This window comes from Rhinolophus sinicus, linkage group LG10 (assembly GCF_036562045.2).
Source record: "Rhinolophus sinicus isolate RSC01 linkage group LG10, ASM3656204v1, whole genome shotgun sequence".
NCBI classification, from domain to species: Eukaryota; Metazoa; Chordata; class Mammalia; order Chiroptera; family Rhinolophidae; genus Rhinolophus; species Rhinolophus sinicus.
In genome coordinates, this window is record NC_133759.1 from 41,482,935 (window position 1) to 41,497,045 (window position 14,111).

General features: G+C 47.4%; 1 protein-coding gene across 3 annotated transcripts in view; it reads right to left on the reverse strand.

The window, feature by feature from the left end:
- Positions 1–1,830: 1,830 nt before the first annotated feature.
- The window catches only part of SYN2 (synapsin II), a 169,489-nt gene continuing 157,208 nt past the window's right edge, over positions 1,831–14,111 (reverse strand). For 2 of the 3 annotated variants that reach the window (XM_074312977.1, XM_019732629.2), the window contains exons 11-13: positions 9,746–9,806; positions 5,552–5,801; positions 1,831–2,735 (exon numbers count right to left, since the gene is read on the reverse strand). In XM_074312977.1, coding sequence (XP_074169078.1) covers positions 2,600–2,735; positions 5,552–5,801; positions 9,746–9,806 — 447 coding nt within the window. In that variant the 3' untranslated portion in view covers positions 1,831–2,599. The remainder of the gene's footprint in view (positions 2,736–5,551; positions 5,802–9,745; positions 9,807–14,111) is intronic. The other variant, XM_074312976.1, reaches the window with a different exon arrangement.

The window sequence follows — 14,111 nt, forward strand, 5'->3', positions numbered from 1 at the left end:
AATTCCTCCCCTTTTTGTCACCCCAGCAGTTCTAGGCTGACTCATTTTCTAAATAAGACACTTGTGGTTTTTGATCTGACATCAAATGTGGAAGAATGAGTAACTTTTTAAGAATCAGAATTCTATCTGATCAGAATAAGATACTGTGTGCATGTTACTCATGGTTCTAGGATAAGGGGTAAACACCGGTAACTGGTAACAAGTGTTCCAACCTTCTCCCACCCCTCCTTTCCCTGGGCCAATGGCTGGACAGAAGGTGAAGGAAGGACATAGGTATAGGTGTGAAGAATGTGTGTGTACGTCTCCTATTTTGTTACCATGTTATGTACAATTTAATAAAATGATATTTTGTTGCCTCTGTTAGATTAAATAAAATATAGCGAAGTAGTCAAGGCCATGAGTTCTGCTTGGGTTCAAATCTCAGCTCCACCACAAACCAGTTGGGTGACCGTAAGCAAGTTATTGGCTCTTGATGTGCCTCCATTTCCTCATTTGTAAAATAATAATAGTACCTATAATATAGGAGTGTTGTAAGGAAGAAATGATTTCATATATGTTAAGTGCTTAAAATTCTACCCGGAACTTGGTAGGCACTATGGAAATGTTAGTAAATATTTCCTTGAATCCATCACAATGTTTATATTCCTATTAAATGGTCGATAAATGCTTTTTAATGAAATGAATGCATTCTATTCAAACATTTGGAATCGGGGATAGACATGATTACAAGCGGTAGACTCTTGGTTGGAAAGAGAAGGAACCCTAAAGATCAATTCCCTTGAGCATAGGGGCTCCTTACCCCCCACACTTCCATTCGGTTTGTGAGTAGTTTGTTCCGTAGTTATGTGCGTTGTGCTGAGAGGAGGGCTCCCCGCCCCCCAGGTGTCACTCAACGGGAGGTTCTACTTCTTGCTTTCTAAGTGTAAGAAGGTACAGATCTAGACCCTTGAACCCTGAAAGCACGGGCTGAGTTAGAAAGGAGACCCCAGCACCAGAGAACTTCATTCTCTGACCTCCCAGCATCCACTGCTTGTGAGGAGGGTTAGCAAGATAGTGACATTTGGATGAGCATTACTTTGTTGAGTTAGTATTAGGTTGGTACAAAAGTAATTGTGGTTTAAAAGGTTAAAAATAAACGCAAATACTTTTGCACCAACCTAATAGAATGGGTATCACGTGCAGGAGATTATTTAGGTAAAATGTTAATATACTGATTTCTTTTTATCAGTGCAGATATGATATTTATCCTCACAGCATTGTGCTTTAGGGAAACATACTCTCAAGTCCCAGAAAGTCATGAAGAAGCCAGAGTGAAATCCCCCAGAGCCCACCCTCCATCGCAGACCTCCAGGGTGCCTGGGGCTTGTGGGACTCCATTCAGTGGAGCAGGTCGGTCCAGCCTCGTTGACACCACCATGTGGGCTTTAGCCGAGGAGCTTGAGGGACCAAACAAGAAGTCTAACTTGGCTGCCATGGGAGCAAAGGTGCTATGCTTATTAGAAAATCTCCAAATGCAGTAAAATGGGAAGGAATGCTGAGTTCCTGAAGGAAGTCCAGCTGTCCTGGAGGAGACTGATTCACTGGGAGGTGTCAGGAAGCCTTGTCTAAAGCAGCATCTAATGCAGCCGTACTTGCATTCACTTGGAAACAGTCGGACGTGCACGACCACACTCACACATAAACACCTTCACACACACACCGACACAAACAGCCTCACTCTCCCGGACTTTTCCCTTCCCTCCACTCGCAAACACACACACACACACGCCTCATGTATACTGTCTCAGGCAAAAGGCTGGCTTAGGGGAGACCTCATGGCTGAATCAAATGCTGATTAATGCTGCTGCTTTTATTACACCACAGGTCTTAACATTTATTTGGAGATGAACACAAAACTTGGTATGCTGCTGTTACAGTGGCATGCATTCTCTACAGGGCAGCTTCGGAGCACAAGGTCACGCACAGAACAACCGCGCTCCAGAGGAGGGAACAGGGGCTATGGCAGCTCCTTGATCTCTCCAGTACCAGTGGACTAAAGGTGCTTCCCCGCGGCAGCAGGAGAGGAATCTCGTGTGCTGGGCAGGTGTGCTTTAAACAGCTGAACAGGTGTGACAAGGGACCCAGGTGTGGTAAGTTCCTAACACTTCGAGCCAAGAGTATTTCTGGATAAGTATCTATGCTCCCAAACAGGCAGCACTGACTATAAGGGGAGGGGGAGGGGCGGCATGCTTAGCACTGCGTCTGAGCTGAGTTAAGCTCCCAGGAGTCCTCAGTGAAGCGGATCCTGGTTTTACGAGGAAGAATAAGACATGATGGCACTTTCACAATAAGGCCACTAAACTCACAGCGACGATGATCTCACAGGAAGCAGCTCTAGCCTCTCTGATGTCAGGTGCCCCTTGCTGGTTAGGCACCTGCCCTGAGACCTTCAGATGGTCCTTTCTGAGCTGCACAACATCACTGAGCACAACGGAGCAGAGGAAGGGGCCACACACGTCAAGGTCATGGGACACTACCACCAAGCATGGCTGACTGTTGTTGGCAAATGTCTCAGATGCCTTTTCCCGGTTGGGCTGGGTGCCCCCATGTGTCTGGAGAGCTAATCTGAAAAGAGGCTGGCAAAGGACTTCCTCAAGCTCCGGATGGTCTCTGCTTTGGCTTCATCCTCATTGGCTGAAGAGCGGAAGAAGGAGGACTCAGAGAAGCTGAAGGCATTTGTCAGGGACTGCGACTTGCTTGGAGATAAAAACCAGAGAGAACGTGAGAGGGTGGTGTTCCCAGCAAAGTAGGGGAGGACGATGACAGGAGGGTACACAACCAGAACGCCCACTCCCACCCCAGGGAGACCAGGGTCCGAGAGAAAGCCAGCAGTGCTTGTGCTGCCAGGACCCTGGGAGGTCCCTGTGCTATTTTCTTCACCTTCGGTGCTGCTAAAAGAGGAAATGATGGGGGCAGCGAAGGAGAAGGGAAAAAAGAAAGAAAGAGGGAGAAGGGGGAAAAAGAGAAGAGAAAGAAGGGAAAGAGGAAGAAAGGGTGACTCAAAGGATGTTTCTCTCATTTAATGTCAAAGGGCCTGCAGGCTAAATTGCAGAGGCCCTTGGTAAGTACTAATCTAGGAATCTCACACCCTTCCCCTCTGACACGTAGCGACTGGGGCCGGGTCGTGGACTCTTGCACTCTCTTTTCTATGGACTGGTAAATAATGGAGCCAGCATCAGAAGACCTCGGTCAAAGTCTTGGTTCTGTCATTCACTCACTCTTGACCTTAGAGGCAAGCCTGTGCCTCTCCAGTACTTGGTTTCTAACTTGCAGTATGTAGATGTTTAGGCAAACGGTCTTGAGGCCTTTTCAGCTCTTTCTATTCTGCTTTTTCCTTTGATTCCAAAAGAACCTTTTGGCTTGGCACAGACTCTAATGCTCAGTTTACCTGGTCTTAAAATGGACATCATCACCCCACATATGAAGTCTGTGGGGTTCAGGGTGCCCAGGGGCAAGAGATACAGTGGGCCCTTCGCATCCATGGATTCAACCAACCACGGATCTAACACATTGGAAAAAAAAAAATCCCAGAAAGTTCTCAAAAGCAAACTTGAATTTGTCTTCAGCCGAGCACCACACCAAATTCATGTGAATAAAGACGTGTAGGCAGACCCTCCTGTAGCCTCTATGCAAATAGAGGTTATGTGCAAATACTGCACTATTTTATATAAGGGGCTTGGGCATCTGCGGAGTTGGCATCTGCAGGGGGTCCTGGAACCCATCCCCTGTGGATACTGGGCACAACTGTATATATCAGGCCTCCACAAGGTTATTCGGCAGTTTTTAAATGACAAAGCCCAAATCACACATATTTTAGGGACCAATTTTTCCCTTGAGAGATTAGTGATTCAGAGAGAAAAACGGTGAAGGCAAGAAGGTCGAGGGGAGGCCAAGCCCAGCACCTAGAAGAGGACGTGAGGCCTGGTGTCTCCAGTGGCCCATCTTCTCTCCTTCTTGACTTCTACTGTGTCTCTTTCCTCCTGGTTCCTGGCTCCAGAACTCTTCTCCAGGTGTCTTAGAACTCCCAGCCCTCGTCCTAATTCAGGGTGCAGCCCCAGAAACTCCCTTCTACAGAAGTGTGCGTGAGCAGTTTTTCTCCTCCTGCCGTGACTATGAACAGATGCCCTGCCTTTCATTAGGGCTGGGGATGAGCCCCAACATGCTGGGCTCAGAGAGAGGGGACTCCTCTGCACGCACAGGCTGAGGGCACCAGGTACCAGCCTCCTGCTTGTCATCAAGGCTGATAGGCTCTACTCAACAACTTCAGCCCAGAGGCAGCGACAAACCAAAGATCTGCCCTCAGACTTGGGCCAGTGTTGGCAAATGAGAAGGTGGGAGAGATTAAAAAGTCACCACACAGAAAAAATACTGGATTAATGGGAGGTTACCAGGCAAGTGAGATCTGAAATGTGCCATTGGCCAGAGCTGGGAAGCAGGAGTGAGTGGTGTTCCTCCTGTCACGTAGGACTGAAGACCCAGAGAAAGTGGGCATCTGGACCACCTGAGCCCTAGTCCTGGCTCTGCCACTAATTAGCAGAGCAGCTTTGAAAGAGAAAATTAATCGAATCTCTCTGAGCCACGTTTTCTCATCTATGCAATGACTAGACGATCTCTAAAATTCTACAGCCCCCTTTTCTCCCTCCCTGAAGATTTTCATCATTTTACTCTGAGAAGCACGGATAGATCTCTACTGTTTCCCCACAGCTACAGCCGTCTGTGCTGACAGTGACGACAGAAGGCTGTTTGAGGAAATTGAAGAGAAGCATCTCTGGGTCTGGGGGAGAGGGTAGAACTGCCCACCATTCACATCTAGTGCTGTCCCTCCTCCGTTCAGCTGTACTATTTCCTAGGGGTCCTCAGCTCCTCCTCTGAAGCAGGACAGTGTGATGGGGTTTGGGGTGATGGTGGGGAAGGAGGGGATCGGGTCTCTATCTGGGCCTTTCTCTGATGACCACACCAGAAACTGACCTCCTTCTGACAAAGACGTGGGTAAAAAGTTGAAATGGATTTAACTACTTCCCCCTTTTCCTTCTGGGCAGCTTTGCTGATTGCACACCCTACACTGTGAGTCAGAGGCAGGAAAGAGATTTTTTGTGTTTTTTTTTTTTAATTTTTAGAGAGAGACACACACAGAAAAGGAATGGAAAAAAGAGCAGGAGACGGGATAAAAAACAAAAACAAAAACTACCCCTAAGCTAGTATAAGAATAGGAGACGGGGTAGTAACTGTTTTATTGCCACTCCCCAGGAGAAAGGGGAGGGTTTGAGCTTCTAGCTAGAGCTTAGACTTTCACTTCCCTTTTTCCTATCCTCCCTAATCAACCCCAAACAGGCCCCCAACCAAAAAACAAAAAGCAAAAAAAAAACCCCAAAACCAAAACCCCAAAAAACCCCACAAAAGTATCTACAGGAGGAGGCCTGACTGAAGGTGTTTTCTAGCAGCTCTGGAGCCCAAGGCCCGCGAGGAGGGGCAGGAAGAGGGGCGGGGAGGGAGCTGCTGAGGCATCTCTTACTTGAGCTGTGGGTGAGGCTGGGGCTTCTGTGGTGGAGCAGCCGTGGGCGGCTGGGCCTCTGCCAGGGAGCTGCTGCTGGAGGGTGCGTCTCCGTGGGTGGTGGGGCCGCCCGGCCGCTGAGGAGCCGAGGAGGAGGAGGAAGAGAAGGAGGAGGAAGAGGAGGAAGGTGGCACCGGTGGTCCAGGGGGGAGCCGGCGTGGAGGCAGCACCTTGCCTGGGGGTTGCATTCCTTGGGGTTGCCCAGGGCCCCCTAGGTTTAGTACAAGAAAAACTTCATAATTTAACCATATCAAAGGGTTTCCTTGTTAGAATCTATGTCTCAAAGGGTGTGGTTAGTTCATTACTAAAAGGATAAGCTCTATTACAAGAAGCCGCCCGAGGCTCTGAGGGTTTCCCTCCGACATTGCCACTACTTGCTGCTCCTCGGACACAGCAGAAGTGGGGAGGACAGGGAATACACCACGCAATGAGTGGCCGCCATCAGAGCTGAGCTCTCTTACAGAAGACCCCCCAGGCCAGAGGGCCCCACCCCGCTTCCCCAGAGCTTCCTCAGGTACAGGCCAACCTGCCCCATGTTTACTGGGAGGCCTCAAGTTCCACACAGCAGACAGTACAGGGGCAGTGGAAAGACTGGTCTGGGAATCAGAAAACCCAAGACATAGTCTATCAGTGACTCCTTGAACAAGTCAGTAAACTCTGAGCGTCAGTGTTTCCAACCATAAGACTGGTAAAAAGTAAGCCCTAGTTTTAGTTATCTTTCAAGATGGTAGTGTTTCAAAGATGATAACGGATGAGAAAGTTCTTCAAAAAGTATCCTGTGCTTTACGATCATTGATGATCACTGACTTACAGTGATGGCGCTGGCCTTCGTCCTGCTCTGAGCCCACTTGTACCTGACTGCCACAGCCCACCCTGCCAGGGCTGCCTTTTAGCACTAGCTCACGCCCATGGCTGGGATGAATCTTCTGTTTCCAGGCACTCTTTTGCCTCTTAGTACCATCCTTTCAGGCGAGTACGGTGAAATTCTCTAGAATTCCAAGCCCCATTTTCCTCTGGGATGTCACAGGCACCATCTGGGAAGAGTCCCTCCAAAGAGGACCAGGATACCCTTCTCCCAGAATGGAACAGAAAACCATCTAGCAACCTGGAGAGAAAAAAGGCCATCCTTCCTCTGGGGGTTGATATGCAGTAAGTGTGGTACCAGATTGCTCAGATTTTGCTGAGGGGGTTCCTACACTCATAAGTCAAAAGATGTCCCCATCAGCACATGTGGACGAGTGGAAATGATTCCTAAGTGGCCTGGAAGATCCAATTTCTCCGTCTCAATCCCAGAGTCCACACATCCATGGGCCTACTGGAAGGAGAGGGCTTATAGAAACTCAATAGCAGCTAAGCGTTATGTTGTAACTTAGTTTTCTAGAAATACCAGAATACCTGTACCCTCGGAAAAGGCAGAATTCTATATGTACACCACTGTGCATCTGTGACTGTCAGCCCACTTCCCCGCTACATGGCACGGGCTCCACTTTATCATCAATTATCTATTAATACCAGGGCTAGTTACACATAAATACATAAATGAAGAAATAAATGCAATTCTGCATGTTTAAGAAGTTCTAAGTTCAAATCAGATAATTAGTGAAGATGACGGATTAGCATATTATTTCATATTAACCAGTTTTTGCCTTTTCCAAAGTTTGGCACCATTTGTATTAGCATTTTCTTATAAAGTACTGCAGGTTGACAGCTCAGCATCTTGTACCATAAATCTGAGTGCTTCCCCACTTCTACAGAGATGCTTGAATAGCCAGAAACTTTACAACTTAACACTGAAGACAGATATAACTTTTCCTTTATTGCACATTAAGCTGTACAAGAGTCACAAAAGAGAGGTACTTCAATCACACTTCCAGCATTGGCTGAGGTTTTCCCAGCTGGATCGGTACAAAAAAAGGGGACAACATCAGAAAAGAAATGGGTACAAAACACCTGAACGGCAATCCTCTACTGTGACATAGATGTCCCCCAGGTCACAGAGTTGTCCCTTAGCATGCTGCCTGAGAGCACATGACAGTCAGATTATGCTGTCTGCTTGTGTTTGGCAGTTTCTCCCCCACCTGAGAGACCTTGGCTGACACCACCCTGGAGCCTGACTGAATTCAAATGGCAACTTTGTATTTATGGTTCACAAATGTCACACGAAAAGCACCTACATGTTCACATTGGTAACATGCAGAGAAGCAACACCACCATCAGCTCATCACTTGGACAAAAAAATTAAAATAAATAAAATGTATTATTCCTCCAGTCTGGGAAATGCTGCTTTATTCCTGTCTATCATTTCATCAGATCGGGAGGTATTTAAGGACCTGATTCTTATGCAACCCACCCGGAAGTACGGAAATGCTTACATGAAGATATTTACAACAGATCGACTACCATTGTCATCTACGGGAGGGCTTGCAGACAAGAACATTCACTGTCAGTGCATTTGCCTGTAACCTTAGAATTTGCCAGCCACCAAAGGAGAACCCAGGACAGTGCCCCTTGACACACCAATCATGCTACATACTACCAACACTAGTTATTCCTCAGACCTGGTGACCTGGAATGGTGACGTGTTGGTATAGAAGTGAGAGGGAATGGATAAGTAGAGCCAGAGCAAACTGCTGGCATGAACTTCCACGGACCATGGTGCTAGAGGAGGCCGCCTGGGGACCATACCCAGCCTGTCCAGGAGATGGTAAGAGGAGGCACTGAATCAGAGGCCTGGTTTAATAAACTACCTCATCACTACCCCGGAGCTGTGTGTCGGAGGAAAAAGAACAAACTGGTGACGGTTCTTCAAGAACCACGGCTGTGCAGTTCTGCCCCAAACACACACCAGCTAAAATCTGAGACAGTTCTTCGCAGGAAAGATAAAGCTCTTCATTATCTGGACTCCGGAGGGCTCTCCTAACAGCTGAAAACTAAAGCAGGAGTCCCCCCAAGAGTTCCATAGGCAGTGTACCCACTCAAGTGAAATGGGACATTTTTGATTTGGTCTCGTGTTGTGATGCCTCAGGAGAGGGAGGCCAAGAGCAGAATGGCTGAATCCTTCCCAGACTTTCAGTAGTTCCCTGCATTCTATGTCCAAAATTGACCTCTGTACACAGGTCAAGCTTTGCAGAATATGAAGCAGAATTCTGAAGTTCTATAGAAGTGCACACGTGGCCAATTCAGAAACGGCAACAAAGAAGAAACAACTTAAGGGGACTGAGATCAACACGCAGAAAATACTCACAAGTTCACTTTGATATTGCACATCAGCGGCCCCATTATTTTGTCTAATCTCATAGCTAATTAGTTAATAATTAAAAACAAAGGGTACACTGGGATGTAAAATACAGAACGCATTCCTGGAAATAGCTTGTTTTTTATAGTTCATGTCATCACGAAAAACACAAGAGCTTTACAGGCACAGCCAGCCTATTCACATAAACTCAAACTGTACCAAATTTTAGCAAATAGAGAAAAAGGTGGACGACTTCAGATCCAACGAATGAAGCTGTGGAAATTAGACCTTGAAAATCTCTTAAACGTCTATCTATTTACCCTAGTCATGCAGAAAGGAAGCAAAAAGCACAGTTCATTGAAGATCCCAAGCACATTCGTGGAGGTAAGCAGGGGGTGGGGGGTGGTTTAATCTGAGCCTGGGAGGGGGGAGAAGGAGAGGAGTCGGGTTGTATTGTTATGGTCTTTGTTTCTCCCCTGTGCACCCCCCTGCTCCTATTTCACCCCCCATTATGTAATACTTTATAAAATACTATCAAACCACCCAGAAGATAGAGTCACACTGGACTTGGGAGAGGCACAAGTCTTTTGTACACTGTTGACAAACAGCCCTGGAATCACAAATTATACAGAGAAACGTAAGTGAGCATTACAAGCACGAACAGGAACAGGTAAACAACCAGACAGAGGAGCTGACACTGCATAGGAAAAACACAGTCCAGTCAGCATTGAAAGAATACAGAAACGGCACCAATGGGGGGCTCTGTTGCCCACCTCCCCACTTTCCTTTCTTTCCTCATTTGTTTTTGGCTTAAAATTTCTGCTTTGAAAAATTAACTACCAATCAATCACTTTAAGAAGCTTGGACTTGTTTTGGCCCTACTGCAATGCCATTACAGTCGAGAATATACTGTAAACAACCTTGGGGGGCTGGCCGCTGAGGTGGGGTCTTGCTCGAGTCCGGATCCTTAAGTGTTCCACTCTGGAAGACAAAAATGCAAAAGAGATAAAAACAAAACTCCAAGCAGATTCCAAAGAGAAACGCTGAGGCTCTGTGGCGTGACTGCAGTGGGATCCGTGGGCTGCGGTGGCATCCGTGGGATCCAGTGGGATCTGGTTCAGAGGTTTCTGCTGTCTGGGGTGTCGCTGGGGAACAGGTGTGGGCAGTCTGGGCCTTAGAACCACTCTGATACAGTGTCTGAGACCTCCTCAACCTCTTTTTCATTTCACCCCTTTTTAGACTTACTCTTTCTAGAAGGTCTGAGTCTTCTAACAGCATCTGGTTTATTCTATGGGAGCTGCCTGAGGTCCAGCTCCCCCTCACACTCGCAGGCCTGGTTTCCTGAAGAAAAGGGAGGATCAACACCCAAGTCCAACAAGCAGGTTGGGCTTTAGGTGACTCAGGACTGGAGACCTGAGAAATGGTGGTGGTGGTGGTGGTGGTGGTGGTGGTGGTGCTGAGGGGCGGGGGAGGGGCTAGGCCAGGTTACTCGCCTAGACTTGGCTCACTTCTTAGGTGGAGTTACCTTTGGGGTGGATTCAGCTCTGGGGCTCACTCAGGGGTCAGAGTCACTCTGGGCTGGCTGGAACTCCCACAGGGAGGGACTAGAAGGAGGGGGGAGCTGTTTGTTTCCCAGAACCCTTCTTACCCAGAAGGTAAGATGTTAATGTTTGTAAAAGTGCTCAAGGCCAAGCTGTTTTCCTTCTCAAACAGCATCATTACATTTTACCCAACAACATGGCTCCACTCCCATGCTTCCTCTCCTCCCAGCTGTGATTCTGATTATGCCCTGACAGGATTCAAGATTCATGTGACTTCAGTTTGCCTAACGTTTGTATTAAAGGCAGTGAGCATTTGGAGCTTGGATTCAGCACAGGGGAAATGCTCTATTAAGCCTAAAGGCTGCCAAGTGTGCCAATGGTGATGTCAAACAGTGCGCTTCCGAGGCAAGCTGCGGAATGGGCTGAGTGTGTCTTCAGCACTCTCCCACTTCCTCTGTTAGTTCTCCTCTCCCCTTGGGACACACCCCACCCCAAGCCCTACTCCCATATTAAAACTGTTTCTCCTCCTATACCCCATTTCCCATGGGGCTCCGATTCTGGCCACCTATCTCCCCTCCTGCCTATTAAGGCCCTTTTTTCAGCTCCATTACCAGGAAAGCAGAAGTGTTACCCTTTCTAGTATCATGGCCTTTCAATAATAGCATTACCTAAAACTGTTCTACTAAGAGGATTTTGGATAGAAGGAGGCAGAGGACCTTTGCAATGTCCTTATTGCCACCACATTAGAGGGCCCCCATTATATCTACAATCCCCAACCTCTCACAGATCACAGCAAGAACACCAACACTTCTTTCCCTTTCTTCCAAGCACTCTCACGGGATCCATGAGGCTTGGTCTGAGCCCTGGCACTGAAACACCCACACTCAATAAGGCAGCTAGAGACCACTCCATCCAGTCAGCCATCAAGACCCGTCATGTTTTTCCTCATGGCATCTAAGAGTCACCATCTTCTCCTGACCGGCCCTGATCAGGCCTATATCATTTCTTGCTTAGACTACTAGAATAGTCTCCTAATTCGTTCGTCTCTTCTCTCTCCAATCTATCTTCTCTATGGCTACTTAATTATTCTTCTAAACTCCTTCCCTAATTATGTCACCGTACTACTTTAAATAATTTATAGCTATCACTATATATTCTAGGTAACACGATGGACACTTTTATACAGTATTTCTCTTAAAACTCACAACAGCCCTATGAGGTAGATTCCATTATCAACATTCTTAATTTTCTATAAGGAAACTGAGGCACAGCTAAGTCAGATAACTTGTCTAGGTTCATATAGTGGTCACTAGTACAACTGGGATTGTGAGCCCCAGCAGTCTGATGCTCAACTCTCTTCTCATTGCCTACAGAGTAACACCCACATTTGTCAGGCTGACATCAGGAACTTTCTTCAGCAGGGTTGGAATTGACCCTCTCACCTTCCTCTCCCTCATGTCCTAAACACACCTGCTCCTACCAGGCCTGACCCCGCACCATTTATTCCCTAGTCTAGGCCACTCCATTGTTTACAGTGAGTACCCTCCAGGAATGCCTTTCCTCCTAATCCAATTCAACACGTCCTGGAGGTCTAAGTCAAGTTCTACCCCATCCATGAAATCTCCCCTTCTGCCTACCCCTTTCCACAGTCATCTCCTCTCCGAAATCCTGTAATAGCACTTCGGAGACTCACACTATTGAAGAGGGCGTTTGTAGTGCTAGCTTGTTATCCTGAAGACTGGGGCAGTGCTCTGGGAAGACTGCCAGAGCCTGAGGGCGTGGATTGCCTTCATCAGCTCATGAATTGCTAACAAATATCATGCCCATTTGTTTCAAAGAAAATTTGGGATATATGGCCTGATATAGGACTTATTTATTAAAAAGTTAAAATAGAGTCAGGAATATTTTGGAATACTCAAGACTATCATCATTTCACCAACATCATCAAGCACAGGACTGAGCATATAAGAGGTCCTTAAGAAATGCTTGTTACATAAATGAACAAGCAACAGCAAATACAATGCAAATGCAGAATGTAAGTCTTTTAAGACTATCTAACCCAGACAAGTTCAGGACAGCTCTTTCCCATTGTGATCTCTTCTTCCTTTTAACCTGGCTGTCAACTGAATGAGAAGTCTGGGGCCAGGATATAGTGTTGGTAATGGCAACACAAGATACCAGCATTGACTTTCCTGGGTTCCTGACATGCTCAGACAGGGCTTGGCATTAACTCCACCCCCCAACACACACACACACACACACACACACACACACACACACACACACACACAGCGGCAACTAGGTCTACAATAGCAAGCCTTTAAGATCTGGTAGCAGTGTGACTGAGGAATTGGGATTTGGGGATAGGAAGACCTTGGGTCATATCTAAACCCACCACTTATTAGCTTTGTGACCTTGGGCAAGTGATTTTGCTCCTCTGCACCTGCCTTTCTTCGAAAGGTTTGAAGATAGACTAATTATCTAGCTGTCTGTCTGTCTGTCTGTCTGTCTGTCTATCTATCTATAAGCATCTGGGCCCAGTAGGTGCTAAATAAAATACAACAGATGCCGGTGATGGTGATACTGATGAGGCCTTTTCCTTGGAAGCTCCGTTGTTTCCTAGGTCTCGCTCCCATGATACAGAAGACCCCACACCTGCAGTATGTTCCCATTCCTGGGTGTCGGAGCACTTTATTCCCTTATAATGGTACAGCCTCCTCTGGGCTCCCTGACAAGTCATCAGTATCATGGCCTCATTGCCAAGAGGGATACTCAGATGAAAGACAGCAACATTCATAGTTTGTGGAGCCACTGGACTGGCTTGTCCCCTCCCACAGGACTTCACCCTGTACCACTGATGGCCGCCAACAAATCCCCTCGGACATTGGTCAAGGACATCTTCAGATGTTCTCCCAGAGAACTGTTATTTTCAGAGACAGTTATGGAAGATCACAGAGTACAGGGCAGAACCAGGGCCAGTGGACAGAAGGTCCAGCAGGACAGACTTTCACTTATTGGAAGAACTTGTTATAGTTAAAACAGTACAAGACACTGTTTTGGGAGGTGGGTGTGTTCATGTAGAGACTAGAAAATTACCTGACAAAGATATTGCAGAGACTATTTCTACATTAATTACGAGATAGAGATGAACACTACAGTTCCTTCCAACCCTGAGAATCTGTGATTCCAGGAAAAACCTCTAACATCCCGTATATAAAGCTCCAATGGGAGAACTCCAGACACTCACAGGGTGAGCTGACAGGGGTAATCACACCATGGCGGCCGGCCCCCCTCTCCTCAGCCACAGAAGTATACAAATAAGACACCCAAAGATGAACTGAGCCCAAAAGTTCCCTTCTAAAAGCTTCAGGGGAAGAGCTCCCAGCAGTCCTTCGGGCTGGAGCCTGGGAATGTGCCTTGGCCACTCTTGTCTGGCGCCTATGGAGCTTCTTCTGTCGTAGGCTCCACTGAGGTTGTGGACGGAAGACTTCCCAGGGACTACAGGAGGCGGGAGGAAAGTCCCCTAGGACTGTCCCTTGCCAGGCTGAGACTTTCTAGCTCCGCCCACAAGCCTTCTGTCTGCTGGGGCTGAGGGCCTATTATTCCCTGTGGGGTTTGGCTACCATGGGAGCTGTCTCCAGTCACCAAGAGCTGCCTGGGATGCCAAATTCCACAGAAGTCTGGCCACTCTGGCGTCAGTGCCAAAGTCTGGCCTATAGCCAGCCCACAGCAGGAGCTCATGGCC